This window comes from Leptonychotes weddellii, chromosome 8 (genome assembly GCF_054177405.1).
Source record: "Leptonychotes weddellii isolate Sample4059 chromosome 8, ASM5417740v2, whole genome shotgun sequence".
NCBI lineage: Eukaryota > Metazoa > Chordata > Mammalia > Carnivora > Phocidae > Leptonychotes > Leptonychotes weddellii.
The window spans coordinates 47,193,258-47,214,929 of NC_138376.1; the positions used below are offsets into that span (position 1 = coordinate 47,193,258).

General features: G+C 35.1%; 1 protein-coding gene across 1 annotated transcript in view; it reads right to left on the bottom strand.

The window, feature by feature from the left end:
* LOC115942605 (protein eyes shut homolog) overlaps nt 1-21,672 on the bottom strand; it is a 486,269-nt gene that overhangs the window by 119,603 nt on the left and 344,994 nt on the right. The window contains 3 exon segments of the mRNA XM_081827582.1: nt 9,631-10,404; nt 10,407-11,372; nt 14,295-14,487. Coding sequence (XP_081683708.1) covers nt 9,631-10,404; nt 10,407-11,372; nt 14,295-14,487 — 1,933 coding nt within the window.

Sequence of the window (21,672 nt, forward strand, 5' to 3'; positions counted from 1 at the left end):
AAGTCCTTAAAATGGCCCCAAATTCTTGGAATCTGATTTTGTTCTTTCTGTCCTGTCCTCTATCTGATTTCATCCCCTACCAGTCTTCCTCTTGCTTGCCTGCTCCACCACACTGATTCCCCTGATATTCTTAGAAAATGTCAAATACACACCTACCTTAACATAGCATTGGCCATTTGCTCTTTGTGGGATATTCTTCCTCCTTCTACCTACGCAGCTCTCATCTTCTTCAAGTTGGCTTCCTCAGCATGATCATATGTGACCATACGGTTGTCTCCCACCCACCAACTCAGAACTTGTGATACCCTCCTCTTCAAATCTGCTCTACTTTTTCTTTTAAGCATATAGTCTATACATACATACATATTCTCTCTCTAGATTAGAACTATACTATGTACACTTTATTATATACAACACATCATACACAAATACAGGTTTATGATGCTTAAAGTTTACTGTCTGTCATCACTAGAATTTAAGCTCTAGGAGGGCAGGAAACATCTGTTATTTTTAGTAGTGCATTACCTACACCATAAATAGAGTCCAGGATGGGGTGCATCCTCAATGAAATGTGTTGCTGAGTGAAATATGGTTATTAAGGAAGGACATATGTTATGCTAATCACTGTTAATTTAGATAATAACACTGTCAAGGGGTTTGAATAATATCTTAATTATTGACATAAAATAGCATCTCAAAATATTGTTGATTGATGTTCATAAAGTGACAGCTTGTCATACTGCACCACATGTTTCAAGTATAAATAGACTTGGGAGGCAACAGAAATATCTTTTTTAAGTTCCTCTGTATAAGTGAGTGACAATAGTAAATAGAACTGAGAAAAACTATGTCTGAGGAGAGGGAAGTAATTCTCTCATTGGCAGAATTTGATACATTGACCCGACCAGTGGGCAAAGGACCATAGGCCCTAGTTTTAAAATCTCACTCCCTTGCTTTCCCCAATTCTTCCCTGGCCTCCCTAGAGTAAGGAACGCCATTCACCAGAAGGCTCAGCTGAGATCTGTCTGAACATGGAACATGGAGCCAGTGAAGACAAAAAGGCATGAAGAATAAGCAGAGCCTCATTCCTTTCAATGAACAATAAGTTGTCCCTAAAATTCATCATATCTAGATCTTGCAAACCCAAACTTCAATCCCAACTCAAGCATTTAGGAGCTGACAGATCTGAGCCAAGATGGTCTCCTCCTGCAAAGGTGTGCAGGGACTAGATCTTCAACCTCAGGGCATTGTTAGTTAGTAAGTGGTATTGAATAAATGGCAGCTACTACTATCATAATTATCCTTGAAACAAAGAATTTTGTCTTTACCTTCATTTCCCTAATATCCAGAAATGCCCACTGAATATCTGTGTTGTTTCTTGCCCAAATCATTTCCTTCCTGTGACTGTCCTCTTTAAGCCTTATTATAACACTGGCTGGATTACAGGACTGGATTATTCAGGCTGCCTACATCCTCTGCTTAGAGCATCAAATGCTCATCCTCACTCATCCTCTCATTGCAGAAGTGATATTCTGCCTTGAATGTCAGTGGTGCCAGATCCTTCCTCAAGAACTGTTAGTTGTTCCCAAAATGAATCCTGCTTCCTGGAGATCTGGAATCAAGGTCTGTGTTGGCTAATAACCCAGAAATAAACCATGACCTCCCCATTTTTACATGTCTCACTAGCTGCCTAGACTCTCCTAGTATCAAGTCACTTGCATACACAAAGCCATCCTGAACCATGATTAAATTGGTAACTCCTTGAGATTCCATGTACTGAGTGATCCAGCTTCTTCCTGAGGGATCAGACATTTCAGCCATGTTTATTTGTTCAGTCCTAGGGTATTTCCTCCCACCCTTCAGCTTCCACAAATCCATAGTTTATGCTGCTTCTGTCATAGCAGTCTTCACAGCTAAGCCTCCCTCACTTATAAACCGATGACAGTCTTTGTGACCAATTTTAAGACAGTCTTTCCTGGGATTTCCACAATTATGGCAAAGCTTTGAATAAGTCATTATATCTATTAATACATGGTTCTTGTACTGAAAGAACATAAATACACAAATGACCAAAATCATAGTGACATTGAGTTATGTATAATGATCTATTAGAGCAAAAATAAAGGGAAAAAATAAATTTTTAAGTGTTTTTATAAACGTCTTCCAGTAGGAGGTGACATTTGATTTGAGCCTCAGGAAAGGAATTTGACAAAGTGGGCAATAGAGGCCACTTAGGAAGAAGGACTATGGATGCCAAAGTGCAGACTTGGACAACTGTGTAACAGTATTGAAGAGTGTGGTTAGTCATAAAATAGGGTAGGGATAGGTGGTAGAGAATGACTTCAGTTGATACAATTGAGATTGAATACTATAGTTGGAATGCTTAGGATTTTAAACCTCTCCTGATAGGAAATGAAGATTCATTGTAACTTTCTAAGCAGAGTAAAGAAAATCACATAAAAAAAAAAATTCTGAAAGTAATGTGGAAGAGGGACCAGAGAGAATAGAGACTAGAAATAGGTCACTCATTTTGGAGAGTAGAGCATTAGTCTAAAAGAGATGATAAGAATTTAAGCTGGAGTAGTAATAGTGAGCTAAGAGGCTGGGTGAGAGAACTTTGTAGATAAAATTCGTAGTACTTTTGATAAAATAAAGTTTACGCTGAAGCTCAAAAATCTAGCTGGTTATACATTTCATGTCTGAGAAATGATTCAGTGGAGAAGAAAGTATGGGTAAGGAAAGAGATGGAGGTTGTGGTATTGGAGAGATAAAGATTTTATCTTAAGTTTTTGAGGAACTGATAGGCAGAAAAAATGTTAGTCTGAAAATAGAAGCAAGTTTATATCTCTGCATTTGTTTGAAGCCATGAATGTAGGTGCTACATCTCCAATGACAAATTGTGGAATAAAGAAATGAGAATTGAAAAAAAGAAGATGAAGAGCGTGGAAGGAAAGGAAGGGGGAGTTCAAGAACGAACTCTAAAGGGATTCTAACAGTTAAGTGGACAGCATGAAACTGTGTGTTCAACTGGCCTGGCAGAGGTGGGAAGAGAATTCCAGAACAGCAGCAGCACAGATGGTGCCAGGGACAGAGTTTGTTGAACCCACTGCAAAATGAAAATGTGGGGTCCTTTGTTCAAAAGGAAAAAAAAAGCACGAAAAATGTTCCATTAAAGGTCTTAAAATAAAAGGTTTTTCTTTCTTTCGTGGTCTCCTTTTCATCTTTTCATGATATATTTTACTTGCTATTTAATGTCATTCTAGATGAATCATTGAACACTACATCAGAAACTAATGATGTACTATATATTGGCTAGTTGAATTTAAATAAAAAAATTTAAAAAAGAAAATTTAAGATTTTCAATTATTAGCATATATTTTACCATTCATCTTTTTTTTTTTTTAAGATTTTATTTGTTTTTTGAGAGAGAGAGAGAGAGAGAGAGAGAGAGCGAGAGAGGGAACACAAGCAGGGGGAGTGGGAGAGGGAGAAGCAGGCTTCCCGCTGAGCAAAGAGCCCGATGTGGGGCTCGATCCCAGGACCCTGGGATAATGACCTGAGCTGAAGGCAGACGCTTAACGACTGAGCCACCCAGGTGCCCCTTACCATTCATCTTTATACTGTGCAATGCCTGTTTTAAATGAAATATAAGACAATTTAACTCTTCAGGGCATCATCAAAATTATATAAATCATGCTTCAGAGCTAGTACATGCATTTTGTTCTTAGCAAAAAATAACTGAACACTGACACAAACTCAACTGCTTTTATTCCACTTCTTGCTACATGCCTATTCTAATACCACCTTGGAACCAGAGAATTTCCATAATACCCTTACTTTATACTTCCTTTGAGCCTCACTGACATCCTACCTACCATGGCTCTACCAAGCGTGGAGTCCTTCTCAGTGTAGGGCCTTCATGACAGTTTACACACCCCTGAAAGCGGCCCTGGACATAGATGTGTTGAGAGCTTCACAAAGAGATTATGGGTATTTACCACAGTCTGTAGCTTTATCTTAGGGCTCTATCAGAATGGTACAGAAAACAGGGATGTTGTGACTTGGGGTAGCATAATAGAGTTAAGCAGGTCTGAAATACAAACTTTTCTGAGTCCATATAAGGCTGGTATTTACACCTTGGCCAAAAAGGTAAAATATACTAACCTGATAATTATAAACACCTTACACATATTGCTACTCCAGGAATTGGCAAACTTCTGGAAGGAAGAAGTTAGTAAGCATTCTACCTTTATAGACCATATGGCCCCCATCACAACCGCTCAACTTTGCTGTCATAGTATGAAATCAGCCATAGACAGTATGCAACCAATTGGTATAGCTGTGTTCCAGTAAAACTCTTTACAAAAACAAGTCACGGGCCAGGTTTGACCTGCAGGTAATACCTTGTCAATCTCTGGTCTATGCTATTAATTTTCCCAAGGTCAAATTCCCATGATTCAACAATGGAGATGAAAGTGTTTTGAAACCAAAGAATTGTAACATGCATGAAAAAGATTTGTATTATTAATTATATTCACTCTACTATATTTTGTATATAGTACTATATTTTGTATATAGTGTTGATATTACTATTCATTTGAGTGATAAGTGGGAATAAAATGCAAATAATGAATATCTTGAATACTGCTAACTAGCAAAACACAAAAAGCACAGGGCATTCCTTTGTGAAAGATGCTGGGAGATGTACAGGAAACCAAATGTCAGGATTTTACTTCAGATTAAAATCTTGTATTAAAATACAAGCAAACAAATTACAGGCGCCTGGGTGGCTCAGTCGTTAAGCGTCTACCTTCAGCTCAGATCATGATCCCAGGATCCTGGGATCGAGTCCCACATCGGGCTCCCTGCTCAGCGGGAAGCCTGCTTCTCCCTCTCCCACTCCCCCTGCTTGTGTTCCTGCTCTCGCTATCTCTCTCTGTCAAAAAAATAAATAAAATCTTTAAAAAATAAAAAATAAATAAATAAAATCTGTGTGCTAGGTTTCAGTGGATATAGTTTGACTTGCAGGAGAATTAGTTGTGTTCATTAGTGGGTCAGTTCTTTTTTTTTTTTTTTTAAAGATTTTATTTATTTATTTGAGAGAGAGAATGAGAGACAGAGAGCACGAGAGGGAAGAGGGTCAGAGGGAGAAGCAGACCCCCCGCCGAGCAGGGAGCCCGATGTGGGACTCGATCCCGGGACTCCAGGATCATGACCTGAGCCAAAGGCAGTCGCCCAACCAACTGAGCCACCCAGGCGCCCCTGGTCAGTTCTAAATGGGGTTGTTTTATACACTGCAAGTAAATTAGAACAAAAGTGACTATTAGATATTGTGACAGAAGCTTTTGTCTTCTATGCACATACTTCTTGACCACAAAGGAAAGGGTCTGGAGGGGCTCCTTCTGCAGTAAAGTAACTTGGGGAGCTGTAGTAGGAGGTCTCATGTTTCAGTTAAGGGGGACATCTCCCTTGGTGCTTAGTGGTTTTCACCAAAAGGAAAACTCCCTCCTCTACATTTGCTGGTTTGTAGAATGGACATATAAGAAAGAGACATTTGAAAACCTTAGAATATAACATATGATTCCAAATTTGTCAATAGATAGAAATGAGAAGCCGTGTGATTGTTTTAAAAAGGCTTAATTCATATCTCAGTGCTTTAGGTCCAAAACAACAGATAAGCAAGCAAACAAATTACAGGATGCTGGTGCCTGTCACAAAGTAGTCAATCAAAAAACATCTGAATATCAAGTAAAATGATGTGATTAATTCCATTCCATTTTTTAAAATTTGACTAAAAAGTAAAGAATGCTACAGAAATATAACTAAATGATTTCAATCTCTACATAGTAATTTAGTTTACAAAAATATGGATGGCATGTTTGAACCTAAAATCTGTGTTATTTCAGAAAGATATTTTATATTATTTAAAATAATTTTTGATTTCCTTTCACTATGATAATACTAATTAGCAATGATTTTTCTATCTTTTGTACACAAATCATTGTAGATTTCATTAAAAACTTGATTATTTTGGTCTAATATAAATAATTAAGTATACTTTCTGAAATGTTCTTTATTTCTCACTATATATGAATATTTACAAAAACATTTTTTATTGATCATAAAAATATATAATTAGTTTGAAACTTTTAGAAAATAAAAATAAGTATTGAAATGTTTTGGAAGAATCCTTTATATGCATATGTGTGGTGTGCATGCACACATGTTTTTGCAAATATGTTGTATATATGATTTTATAACTTCTGTTTAATAGTATTATTAAGTACCAATATTTATTTAATATAACCACCATTTTAGGGCACATTTGTTTCTAAATATTTATTATTTTAATTACATTTAATAACATAATTTTGGGTACATCAACAATAATTTCCTAAAATTGAGCTTGTTATTTTTAAAACTTCTAAAATTTCTGGTGGCAAGTAATTCTTGAGAAAGATGGTGCCAACTTACTTCCTCACCAATAAAGTGGTGTATCTTCACAAATTCAGAGTATTACAGTTGAAAAAAAAATAATAAAACACTGGCAAATGGATAAAATTTGTCTCATTTTAAATTTGACATCTTTGGTTGCTACTGATGATTTTTAAATATAGTTTTACTGACTATGAACAGAAAAGTGTTTTGCTATTTGAGTGGTCAGCTTTTCCTCTTTGATTTGAAAGGGTATTTATAACCATGTCTATCCTATGAGGAACACATTTTTGTATATATTTGCTTTAAATATGTTTATGACCATTTTTGGAATAGAAGGGTATTAATTTCAGTTATCCAACTATAAAATATACTCACTATCAACATTTATTTATAATTTTCTATTTTTGCTTTTAGGCTTAAAAAGTTCCAGTTAGAGATGAAATAAATATTAACTTATATTTGGATTATTTAATGTTTTATTTTATAATTTTATTTAGTTAGTGCTCACAGAATTTATTCTGTTATATGGGGCACCAGGGTGGCTCAGTCATTAAGTGTCTGCCTTCAGCTCAGGTCATGATCCCAGGGTCCTGGGATTGAGCCCCACATTGGGCTCCCTGCTCAGCGGGAAGCCTGCTTCTCCCTCTCTCACTCCCCCTGCTTGTGTTCCCTCTCTCGCTGTGCCTCTCTCCGTCAAATAAATAAATAAAATCTTTAAAAAAGAAAAAAAAATTCTTTAAAATTTCCTTAAATAATCTCTAAGACCAACAACGGGGTTGAAACGCACTGCATGCTCTACTGACTGAGTCAGCCAGGTGTCCACCCCCTTTTTTTCCTCTTAAATTTTACTTGCTTCATAAATTAAACAAAACCACAAAGACTGGTTTGATTTAGAGGATGGCTGACAAAGACAACTTCAATTCAATTTAATAGATGTCATTATATTACAGAACCAGCCGTCATACACTTCAAAAGTTACACAAAACTCTAGGAAGCATATTGATAGCTGCGGTTCCATGATGCCTCATTTTGCCCATCACAAGAGATTACCTGGAGCATCACTTTTCTCCTAGCCACCCATGAAATGTGAGGAATCCATCAGAGCAAGGGAGCCCAGAATTATGAGCTTTCTACCTTTTATCCTTTCCTAGGATGGAAGTCGCATGTCGAGAGGAAGTAGTAGGACTCAATGGTTCACTTTAGAAACATATAGAGCAAATTCCCTCTTTATCAGTTACATGCCTATTCTATATTTTGGCAATGTCATGGAACCTGAAACCTAGTCAAGATTTTAGCACTGCAGGCCATTCTACTATGGATTACTCTCCCTTTTCTTTCGTAAAGAGATTAGATAGATGTGTAGATATGTTTTTAAAGATAATTTTCAGCTACTGAATGGATTTGGTCAATGGGGAGCACCTGCAGGAATCTAGAAGACAAGAGGAGAATGAAGTTGGGTATATTATCTCCTGGCTTACTCCTGATTGGTTTGCTTTGGATTGCTTGTGTTCTCTCCCTAAATGCTGCAGTGTCTGTAAACTGGTAGCTTTCCTCTTTATGGGTCCTGATAACTGCTCTTCCCTTTGATCCCTTCAGGACTCAAGGTAGTAATGACATTCTGCTGTTACTAGTCCCATCAGAACAATACTACCCCTCATTGTTTTCCAGAAACTCTGCCCATATCTTTGTAAATAAATTTTTTTATTAAACTCTTCCCAAGTACTCAACTGGAGTGTGCTATCGATTCCCTGATTTGACCCTGGCCAACACAGTGGGTGAACATACTGGCCAGCAAGTGCCTTGTAAATTATTGATTAGCATATCTAAAATAATTAGGGAGGCAAGGGAAACTGGAAGAATAGTAGCAGAATTGGAAAGGTCAAAATCACCAAAGAGTGTTTGCGGTTGGAATGAAAGGATGGGAAAAATGGAATGTGACAAGGTTTTGTTGATAAAGGTAAACTTAGGATTTGATTTCCTAGAAATGGAAAATTTGTGTCCTGATTATTTCCAAGGGATGGCTATGGGACTCATTGTATGAGAAGAGAAGATGTAACTCTGCTGCATTTATATGTGAGAAGTGATGTATTAGGTATTGTTGATGAGTCTTAACTGTTATAAAACAAGCTACTGTCTTGTAAAAGCACAAGGAAAATACTACATTTAAATTTGTAATTACAATTTTTGATATTTTTAGAAAGTTTGTAAGAAAATCAAATCACACTGGGCATACCACAGGTAAGATTTGGTCTTTTATATTACTGAGTTGCCAGCCACAGATTATACACCTAAACATACACACAAACTCTATAAATATGCATATGTAATACACAAAACTTATAAATTTCTCATTGAAGGAAAATTAACTTCACTGCCACAATTACACGTGAAATTTCACAAGATAGAACTTCTTTACGTAATGAAAAAATACCCTCTCTTTTTGCTAAATACAATTACTTAAACTTTTTTTTGCATGTTTCCCAATTTGACAGTAATTACAAGGGTAGAGGAGACTAATAATTTCTAATATGCTTTGAAATAAGAATAGTTATCTAGGAAAAGTGGCTTTTCATTAATTATTTCAAGACTTAATTCAAACTTACACATGGGATACTATCTTGTTTCAATTTTTATATATATTTTTGTCAAATAAAGGTCATGAATTTAATTTATATTCTGAGTTATATATAATGAAAGCATCAGAGCTTTGCATTAAACAATGATAAACCACGCTATGTAGGATGGCAATACCCAATAAAGTCCCCTTGATTTCCTCATTTTCCCATTAAAAAAAAAAAATACTACGCTGAAAAAAAAAATGTTAGAAAGTGTATGTTATATTGTGTTCCACCTGACAAAGAATCTATTTCAAGAAATGAGAATAATAAAAGTTATTCCTAAACTTTGAAAGATCTATTGTAATGAATTGAACTAGTTCAGTTTCTGATTGCTTGCCAGCAGTGTAGCTGTCTCCAACATACTCCTGTATTGATCTGGTAGCCTTTGTGGCAGTGCATAAAGAATAGCCATCTGTGTCAGGTGCAACAGCAGGTGCCATCCCCACTGAACTGGCTGCTGCCCTGATTACAAAGAGGCTGTTTAGAGCACCTGGTGACCACGACAGGCTCTTTCTCCTCCACAGAAAAGAAACTCATTTCTAAAAGTTTACTGAACTGAAACTGAGAAACTCACCAGAAATCATCAGCTGAAGAGGAATGAACTCCGGGGAAGATAAAGTAAGAGATCTAGTGAGGGGAAGCCTCTGGCTTGCATCAGGAGATTCCCAACCATGCACACTAGGCTGAAGTTCCCATTTGGACCACTCTGAAGAAGTTCCGAGTCCTTCTTTTAAATCGGATGTTAAGGTCAGATAATCTGTATAAGATGTCCAATCTGGCAGCAGTACAGACACGGGGAAAGAGGGCTGTATTGGAAGTGACTGAGTTGCTGAAACTGCATAAAATTCGACATTAGATGTTACTTCTGAAAAATCAGACATCGAGTCCATGTAAGGAAGCAGGTTGTTTTCAAGGTCACTTGGATGTACAGTTTCTGGATGATTCTGTAAATTTAATTCAAAATCTAGAGAGGTATCACGTGTGTGAAGTTTGGACTGTTGACGAGATCCTTTACTCTCTTGCACATCCAATAAATTGTCTTGATTCAGTATCTCAGTGGGGCCCATGGTTACACCATAGTGCCCTATTGTCAATAGTTTTAAAACGTTTTCTGACACAGAAGAATCATCAGTAGCCAGTTTTGAAGTCAAGTCAGTATTCATCAGGTTTGAAGAGGCAGTTGGTGACGGGACAATGGATAAATAAGTCTTATCAAAACATAAATTAACAACCAAATTACTTGATAGGGTAATGGATTCTTCCAAGGACGAGGATAAAATCCTTCTTTTTGTACTCTTTTTAGAAGGAAATAAAGAGGACAGATCTGTGAATGCCGCTGATGGTGTATTTCAGTAGCAGAAGAAAACAAATGCCCAGAAGTGATAGTTTGAATTCCCATTAGTGCATACCAGCTGGCTAATATCGCTGATTTCATCCAGAATGTCTCATAAAAGTAGGACTGTTTGCTATGCAAAACTTGATCTGAGAATTCATGAGAGGATTTTATTTCAGTCATAGAACATGTTGCACATGTTTGGCTTAATTCACTTAAAGAATCAGCAGCCTGTGATTTGATGTTTGTGAGTCTCTGGTTGCTAGCTGCTTCAGTAATAACCTGGTATTCACTGGGAATGGAGGCTTGTGTAGTGAATTGGTGCAGAGTTGATGAGTTTAAGATGGCTACCTGTTTAGATATAATTATCTTAGCAGGAGAAATGCGAGACATTGAGGAGCTCAGCAATCTCCAGTACTCTCTTTTTGAAATTAAGGAAACAGCTGAATATTCTTCAATATCCTCTTGAGCCCCCCTAGAGACAACTGGAGGTGCACTTGTAGAAGCAGTTGTGAGCAGGAATCCACGGGAGAGTAATGAATGCCTGTTTAACTTAATATCAGCCCCTGGAATGCCAGTAATTGCTCAACTCATTGTGGTAGTAGATAAGGCAATAGTCTGATTGTTCTCAAATAAAGGTTCTGTAGGAAAAATAGAATCTGTCATGAGAGAAGAGATGATAAATGGGGTCCTCTCTCCCCTACTGGGGAAAAGGAATCCTGGTATGGCTACTGAAGTTTGGATAGGCATATGTGATATGGATGTTTTGCCCCAGACAATTTGTGCGGGGTCATGAACACCAAAATTCAGAAACCGAGAAGAGGAAACATCTGTGGAAGAATGAAGACTGTATTTGGCTGAGAGCTCTCTAGTGGAAATCAGTTCTTTGAGTAAAAAGCTTTCAAAAGATATGCCAATACTTAATGCTGCCAAACCAATGGTTGGGAGAACATCATGCTTGATAATGTCTGTCTGTTTTGGACCTTCAGAGAAGAAAGAGGGAAAAAAAAAAAAAAGAGAATCAGAGAAGTGAATTAAAAATGAACAACTTTGGCCCTGGGCTGAATCTTCTGCAAATTGCTCTGCCACCTCATACCCATTACATGCAGACAGAAGGCTCTGTAAATCATGTTTCTAATGAAAGTTCATGAGTAAGTTTACTGACTTCACAAACTGCATAAATGCAAAGACTCCTATTATTCACACTCCATGGGAGGGCTAAAGTAAAACAAATTGTGTTATATAATCTTGAGAAAGAAGAACAAAACTGGAGGTATCTTGTGTCCTAATGTTAAACTATACTACAAAGCTGTAGTAATCAAAAGAGTATGGTACTGGCATGAAAACAGGCACATAGATCAATGGAATACAGTAGGGAGCCCAGAAATAAGCCCATTCGTATATAGTCAATTAATCTATGACAAAGGAAGGAAGAATATACAATGGGGAAAAGACAGTCTCTTCAAAAAATGGTGCTGAGAAAAGTGGATGGCTACATGCAAAAAATGAAACCAGACTGCTACCTTACACTATATAATAAATTCAAATGGAATAAAGGCTTAAGTGTAAGACCCAAAACCATTAAACTAGGAGAAAACATAGGCAGGAAGCTGTTTGACATCAGTCTTAGCAACATTTTTTTGGACTAGACTCCTTAGGCAAGGGCAACAAAAACTAAAATAAACAAATGGTTCTACATCACACTAAAAAGCTTTTGCACAATGAAGGAAACCATCAACAACACAAGAAAGGCAACCTACTGAATGGGAGAAGTTATTTGCAAATCACACATGTGATAAGGAGTTCATATTCAAAATACACAGAGATTTTCCAGAACTGAATATCAAGAGAACAAACTGATTAAAAATGGGCAGAGGATAGGGTGCCTGGGTGGCTCAGTCGTTAAGCGTCCGACTCTTGATCTCAGCTCAGGTCTTTCGTGATTGTGAGCTCAAGCCCTGATTTGGGCTCCACACTGGGCATGGAGCCTACTTTAAAAAAAAATGTACAGAGGACTTGAACATATATTTTTCCAAAGAAGACATATAGGTGGCCTAATAGGCACATGAAAAAATACTTAATATCACTAATCAGAACAGAAATGCAAATCAAAACTACAATGAGATATCCCCTCACATCTGTCAGATTGCTATCAAAAAGGCAACAAAAAACAAGTGTTGGTGAGGATGTGTAGGAAAGGGAACTTTTGTACACTGTTAATGAGAATGTAAATTGGTGCAGCCACTATGGAAAACAATATGGAATTTCCCAAAAAAATTAAAAGTAGAAATACCATACAATCCAGCAATTCCACTTCTGGATATTTATCTGTAAAAAGTGAAAACACCAATTCAAAGAGATATATACACTTCTATGTTCACTGAAGCATTATATGCAATAGCCAAAATATGGATGCAATCTAAATGTCCATTGATGGATGGATGGATGAAGAAGATGTGATATACAATGGAATATTACTCAGCCATAAAAGGAATGAAATCTTGCCATTTGTGAAAACATGGATGAACTTAGAGGGTATTATGCTCAGTGAAATAAGTCAGGCAGAGAAAGACAAATGTATGATTTTATTTACATGTGGAATCTAAAGACAAATGAACATACAAAAGAGAAACATACTCATAGATACAGGGAATAAACTTGGTTACCAGAGGAAGGCAGGCTGAGTGGAGAGGGCAAAATAGATAAAGGGGATTAAGAAGTACAAACTTCCAGTTATAAAATAAATAAGTCATGGGGATATAATGTACACCATAGGGAATGTAGTCAATAATATAGCAACTTTGTATGATGACAGATGGTAACTAGATTTGTCATGGGATCATTTGATAATGTATAAAATATCAAATCACAATGATATATACCTGAAAATAATAGGATTTGTATTTCAATTATACTCCAGTTATAAAGAAAAGCAATATATATACTCTTTATTTTATATTCATATTTTTATATTTATACACACAAGGAATGAGCATTTACAAAGAGAAAAAATGATTGACATATCCCAAACCAAATGACCCCTTTGAATAATAAATGCATGAAAAATTGCAACTCTGCCTTTGATAGAATCAATGAATATATTACATATTGGTTTAGAAATATTAGAAGTATCATTTTACTTTCTAAATAGGTACAATATTCTTTGTATTTGATAACCTTATATGTCAACTTAAGTCTTTAAAAGAACTGAAATTATGAAGATAAAAAATAGGGCAGACTACCTTTCTGCTTATAATACCCAATAGCCTTCAAAAATATTTTTCTTAAACAAAGAATACCTTGTTAATGCCTACAATTCTTATTCTTATTATCCTTAGTGACAGTGACTATATAAAGAGTGAATCCGGAATTTAACATATGATGTACTATTTGCAATATGGCATCATTTGATTTAGTAAATTAAATAAGACATATTGAAACATATTCAACATGTCAAATACTTCAAAATAGGAAAGAAACTCAGATTAAAAAAATTTTTCCAATAAATTGATAGGAATATAAATTTACATATAATGATTCAGACAATGTTAAATAAAGATATAATAAAGTAAGTTGTACAAGGTCTTTTAAAATAAATTTCACTATAGTTAAAATCAGCTGGGACTGGGGCCAGTTATCTACCAAACTTTACATATCATAATAAAGATATTAATGAGCATTTTTGGTACTGTTTCAGAGAGAACATTTATTAGCAAAGAACATCAATATTCTTAAACCAAAACTTTAAACATGAAACATAACCAACAAGAATCCTAAAACAATTTTATACCCCTAAAAATCATGTATCATAGAAAAATAAAGATTTGAAATAAGTCAGAAAATATGTTTCAATTCACAACTATATGAAACTCAATCTTCTCCATATCTTACTCTCATCTACTTACCTGGATCATCTGGGTAAGTAGTCATTATGGTCCATAGTCTTGTAGCCCTTGCTGATGCAAAGCTACTGATTGAAGTGTCAGAAGCAGGTACTGCATATGTTTGTGTAGAAATGACATCAGTTCTTTGACAGATGGGAGGTAAACGGGTAATGCTCCCTATTTCATCACCACAAAAAAGCCCAGCGGAGCAGGTCTGCAAATAATAATTACCGTAATTAAGCTCACAGTTTCTTCGTCCCTGGGAGAGAACTTTCTAAGTTAGTTTTGAGGTATTTTCAGTCATATTAGATAGCTCAAATCATTGCCTTATTTTGCTTGAAAATAAAATCTCTACAGTAAATTTTATCTGAATTTAAAAATTAGTGTAATCCTTCAAATTTTGGATATGCTCAATTGAATGCCTAAATTTATTCTTAATTCTTTTAGTTTTAAGCCAAAATACTACTTCATATTTCATTCTAGGATTTTTTTTCCAATGAAAAATTTGTACTGTATGGTAGTCAATATGGATCTAAAAGCTTCGTTACAAATTATAAACTTTTCTGCTCTAAATGTCATATTTAGTTGGAAACTAATATAAAATGCAGTGTATGAAACAGATAATTTGAAAACATTTTCTTGTGGTATTTGAATCATTTTAATTTGTATTGGCTTACAGAGCAGTGATCCTTATATAGTTTGTTTTATGTGAATAGCCTATTTCTGCTATATACTTATAAGATAATGTCTACATAAAGAAATTGTTTTTAGCTCATAGGGAAGAGAATTGTGATACATATATAAGTAAGTGCAAATGTATCGGGGGGGTCTCCTTTAAATATAGAATTAAAACTTAGTTATACTATTTGTAGATTTTGAACTTTAAGAAAATGCAATTCAGGTATTATTTAAAAATGGTTATGTAAGCCTATTTCCTAACACTAAGGACATATTCGGTAGGTATCCCTATTTCGCTGTGCTAGTATTTGTCCAAGATTGTATCTAATTCACACAAAATGTAAATTTTGCTTTAGATATCTTTTTGTCATTTGTTTCAGTTATAAATTCTGTATTCACTTTTAACTCACACCTGAAAGTATTTATAATGTCAGAGGATTCTCGATGTTACATAACCACTTTAAAAACCTAACATGTAGAAATGAGTAAAAAGTGAAGCAAAAGTGATAAAAGAAACAGCAAGAAAAGATATACTTTGTGATTCCACATATTAAGGACCAAGAGATTTGTCCTTTTCTCCACTCAAGGGTAAGCAACAAGCCTTGGAAAGAATTCACAGATTGGTGAAAATGCACACAAAACTAGAATAGAGATCAGAATGCCAATGTGCTAGTTTATGGTGAAAATGTAGCTGTTATACATCTCATAAATATTTGCATGGTCAACATTTTCCTACTAAATTTGAACCAGAAGCCATTATTAACTACTTTGAGAAATCACCACCATACGGTTAAGGGATCCTCAAATGCCCCATAATCAACAAGTTTTCTTTGTTGTCAGCATAGCTACACGAAAATCACAGATTTCCTTATGTGCATTAGATCAGAACATGTAAAACAAGGTGATTCAAATGCTTAATGATGTAAAGCTAAGATATTGCCATAAGAATGATCTAGAATGCTTGATATTCATCGACTAAACAATCCTTAGACAACTTTACACTGGCACTGCTAACATTTGTCTCTATGATTCTGATATGTTCTCTAATATTGTCGACTATTATTATCACTGGATGTGTTAATACATTCACTCTTCTGGGTGACACTTAAGTCTAGCAGGCAGAAAGCCATACTTTCTCTTTCCTATGTTGTATGTCTGGGCTCACATCCATCATGTGCTGTTCTCAGAGTTAAGTCTCAAAGGCGAATTTATTTTCCTAATTCTGAGCTTGATAGGAAACATCTTGTTATAGTCTCAATTACCAATAATTAAAATCATAAAACCTTTTTAAAAATTAAATGTTTCTCCAAATAAATTTTAATATTTTAATTGTTTGACTTCTCTCCCCCAACACACACACACAAGCCAACACAATTTATCTTAGAGAAGCTTCTATATTTTCCTTAGTTAAACCCCAAACTGCATGGTAAAACTTACTATATGTTCACTAAACCTATTTCTTCTTCCTCTTGGACTATATGTCTTAGTCACTCCTGTGTTTATGTGTGACCATGTGACTTACTTCTAACCAATGAGATGTGAATGGTCATGAAGTGTGCCACTCAGATTGATCCACAAGAATCTGCTATGTATGAACCTCCAGCTTCTTCCTCTATGTGGTGACTTCAGAGAACACATGTTAATGATAGGGGAACCACAAAAAGGAAGTAGCCCAGATCCAGAGATCTCTCTTTGAAGGAGAATATCTAAAATCAGATATTCTCACTTGGACTTCATAAGAATGGAAAATAAATTTAATCTAGAATAATTTTAGAGGTTATTGTTATGCCAACCAGCATTTCCCTAATAAGTATATCAATCTTTCCCTCACTTGGTAATTCTGATAATATTTTTTGTTAGTTATAAGAAAATTAAACCAAACAAAATACCTCATTAATAGCTGGACATTTCTTTTTCCAAAACTACTTGATTACACTGAAGGATATAAGCATTTCAAATATTTAGCTTTATTTCAGTAAACCTGAATTTTGTATATTCTTTCCTAACTTCAAGCCTTGGAAAGAATTCACAGATTGGGTGAATTTACTGTAAGTAAATAGTTACCCTAATTTACTTATTTTGCCAATACATCTGTCATTCACTCACCACTCGTCTGTCAAATATGTATTGAATATCTACTATGAATACCATAATGACTTACTGGTACTTATTGAAATGTAGTATGTGCCAAGATGAAGATAGTCATTTTTACAAAACTTCATGACTTTAAAAAATATAATTTTCTTTCTGAATCTATATTTGAGGAAAACAATGCAAATAAGATATTTTGAATCAGAGCTTTATGAGGATAGGCCATCCACTTTCCACGGACACTGTGTAGGCTTCTATGTCTTTACTTGACAAATATTTATTGATCAACTACTAGGTGTCAGTGATTGTTGCAAGCGCTGGGAATTACATAGCTTGTATTTTAGTAAAAGAATCAGAATTAATTAATTAATGCCAATTAGTAATAAGGGGCTTAAAGACAAAAATTTTGCAAGATAAATAATAAGGAAAAATAAGGAGAACTCTTTTAGAGGGAGTGGCCAGGGAAGTCTTCTCTGATCAGGGATCTGAAATAATGTGAATATCTGAGGAAAGAGCATTCAAGGCAAACAGAATGGTGATACAAGGCCCTGAGGCAGGAACATGCTTTGTATCTTTGAAAAACAGCAAGGTGGGCAGTGTGAATAAAGAGATTAATAGAAGGCCATCTGTGGATGGAAGTGAGGTCACAGACGTAGGCAGGAATGAGATCATGTAAGATAATTTGTTTGTTGTTGAATTTGGAATTAATTCTTAGAGTGATGGGAAGCCATTGGAATATTTGATATTTAGAGTAAAAAAATGATATGGTTTGATTTATATTATGAAAGGATTAAGTTAATGTTATGTATATAGTGGACTCTTAAGGGAGTTTGGAGAAAAGGAAAGAATGGAAGTTGGGATATCAGTTGGAAGCCAGCAGCAGTCTAGGCAAGAAATGAAATATATTGGCCTGGAGTACAAATGGTAGATACTGTGACTATAGGTTATTTTCAGGATATATTTGGAAAGCAGAGTCCATGATATAAGCTGATAGACTAAATGTCTGGAGTGGGGAAAAAAAGTGTAATCAATGATTCCTAAGTTTTTGTTCCTATCAGTGGGGTGAATAGTGGTACCACTTATTAATTTGAAGAACACTGGTGAAGACCAGTTAGGAATCAGAGGCAGATTGAGATTTTTTTAAAGTACTTTAACCTTGATAAACTTATTAGCTACCCAGATATGGATATAGAATAGGAAATTGGAAATATGAGTATCTCTTGAGGCAGAATTACCTTGAAATCATTTCAATTAAGAATTACGATTTAAAGGAAACTAGTATTATCTCATAGCCCTTCTCTCAAATTCTCTAGTTGTAGAGCTAAAAAATGGCAGAGCCTAGATTCAAACGTAGGCACTGAGGCTCCAGAATCCATACTCAACAATCACTATGCTATATTTTTTGCTTCTAGCTACATCTTTAACATTTGTTATGAGCAGTAACAGTATAGTTGTTTTAGATAATAAAATTAAAATATTCTTCTATTCTACCAGCCTAAATAACATCACTATCAATTAAATTTAATGATCACTAACAATGTGTTAAGATCTAGGCAAAACAATCTTTATTCTTGAAATTAACTTACAACCCAATGGATTATTATTTCTCTTTCTATTGACAGTAACATTTGAAGACATAATATACTTCATCCTTATATTCTACTTGAAGTGATGAGCATGTAATGTAGCAAAGAAAAAATCTCAGTGGTAATAATCAGTTTCGTATCAATCTAATTCTGTGGTTTGATCTACTATCCTCAGAACTGGTAGGCTAAATTTACTCTTTAAAGTTTACTAAAATAATTGACAGCTTGAATTTTTCCAACACTATCAAAATACACATTATTAGTATATGTGTATATAGCAAACTGTCTACATAATTTGTGGAGAACAGTGCAAATGAAAATATAGAGCCTCTTTGAAAAATGGTTAATTATTAAGTCAACAACAGTAGGATATTAGAGTAAGTATGTGTCTGTATGGGTGGGTATCTTCTAATGGCAGGGTCTTGTGCAACTCACGAGTCACATACCCATGATGTTGGCTGCCTTATATATACTAATTTTGCCAGATTATATAACAGTGGATTTATCTACCTGTAGCTTGAGGCTCTTTGAAAATTTGCTCAGGTTATATTTACCTTCTTAAATTGAAATATCTTTTTGATAATTAGAAGAAACAGTTCAGATGACTGTAATGCTAAATTCATGACATGGTGTTCCTTATAGAATTATGAAGGAAACATCAGGCAGAGCAATCAATATAAAACAACCAAGCAAATCCATTTCTAAGTGCTATAGGCTTAGTTACCCCATCAATTACAGTTCTAAGAAACAATAAACTCTTCCTGGTTTCATATAAGGTGAAATTTTGGTTTATGCTAATTAGAACTATCATGTTTCATTAGGAAAGTTTTACTAAACTGAAGTTCTTTTTAAATAATTTCTGCTTTCTGGCAAACTTTTGTATCATTTACATCATTTCCAACTCTATAAAAATTTTATTATATAAATTCTACTACATGAAATTCTCAGGTCTCGTTACAAATCAATGTCCAGTCTACAAAACCAATAACCAATAATTTACATCTAGTTAGTGTACTTCTCTCATAACTTGTTGATTAGATAAAGGAGGAAAAAAAAAAACCTTCCAAGTTGTTGATTCAGTGTTGCTGTCCTGTAGAGGATACTTGGCAAATTTCTGTATGTGCTTATCTAACTGGATTGGGAGATGAAAGGTAAAGTAGGTGTCAACCTGAATGTGAGAATAATATTCAAAGATAGATATCATTCACCCAGAAAATAATAAAAGAATCTATATTAATGATCAGAGATAAAATATTAAAAATATTTTGACATAAAATATGTAATATTGAGATACATTATACAATTGGACTAAATATTTTATTTCTAGTTTCTCTAGAATTTCCTATATAATATCAAAATGTAGTGTCCATACCAATAATTAGAATTGTTAATTGTATGACTGTATACCAACTTGACTTAGATGTCTTTACCAGCATAGCAAAAGTGCCTTTGACCACTCTCCACTGAACATCCAGGATTAGTATGATGTCTGGGACACAGTTACATGGTTGGTGGTCAGTTTTTTCCAGTTTCCAAACATTTGTTGGAAAAAAATAAAAGATAGCATGCCTTTGAAAATGCATTTTATCTAGATACTTCCCCATTTCCTTTTTCCTATGAATATAAAACTCCATCCATTTTGAAAAACTCTATCCGATAAGAAATCAGGATTTTGGAATATAGTCTGGTGAAATATTCCTTGATTTCCAAACCCTGAAGACTATTGATGGCTTATGTGACCAAAACTTTACACAGACTTATATGAACCTTGTGACCTAGGAAGGATGTAGCCTAAGCATTCAACTCCAAAAATAAAGCCTCCTCATGTACTACCCTAAATGTGATAGGGTCCTTCCAGTGGTGATCATCTAAACTATTCTGTGGAGGCTGGGTCATTGGTCAGACCTGAAGAAGCCAGTCTGATCTATGCATGTCCTCTGTACAGAGCTCATTGTAATGGATGCACATAGATAGTTCTACAGATGGCATGAATTATCCCTCTGCCTAGGCTATGTGCAGCACTAATGCTAAATGGATATTTGCATTTATTCTCTATCTCAAACATCTACGAAAAATGTGGTAAGCTCTCAAGAAACATATAGTGCTAGAGTTCTTTTCTTCCTGCATGATGACTTGACAAAACAATAGGAATTCCCATTCCCTCATTGTGCACTTATTTCTCTTCTTCCTTCTTTTGGGTGAAAGATGTGGCTGGATTGGCTACCTATTCCTTGAACTTGATGCATCATGTTTTTCTATTTCTTTCTCTCTCTGTGTGTGTCTCATCATCATCATCACCTCTCTCTCTCAAGTTTAAGTTAATACACCCAGAATGGCTTCTGAGTATCCTTCCTGGAACTCCGCAATATGGTCTTCTTTTATATTAAATTCTAGGTTATCCACAATACCCTTCTCTGAAAATTTTAAATGTCCATTTTCTATAGGAAGATTATAATGAGGATTTCTGTCTAGGAATAATTATAGTGCGTGGCTGAAAGCCCTTCAAAATCCTTTTGAATGTGTTGGTCAGTTGTTCAGATCATTTACTTTTCTTTCTCTCAAATAAGGTTAATGATTAAAAATAAAATTCTAGACGATGAACAAAAACTATGGGTCCATAATTCCACGAAGCCATATAAAGTCTGAAGAACACTAAGAATTTGTGGAATTTTCATTTAAGTAGAAACACAGTAGCCCCATTTAAGTTTTATGGTATAAGATAAGCACTTCTGTAATGTCTGATAATGAGGCCTCTATTTTCTTAAAGTGAGGTCTGTGCTTGCCTGGAAGATAACTTTATTTCCTCTCATTGAATTTGGCTACCAGATCTTCAAGGGATTTACTTCAGTGGAATTTTCTCTGAAAATACAGGTTCATTGATTTTCTATACGATTCTAATCTTAAGGGACAATTTCTAGGGGAACTAATGAACAAAGGGATAAAGATCCTGTGGACTCTACTGAATCAGACATGTTCCCTGATCTGGTCATTGGAAGATATTCAAGAAAGACAAGTAGAAAGCACAGCTCAGGGGAGAAGCCAAG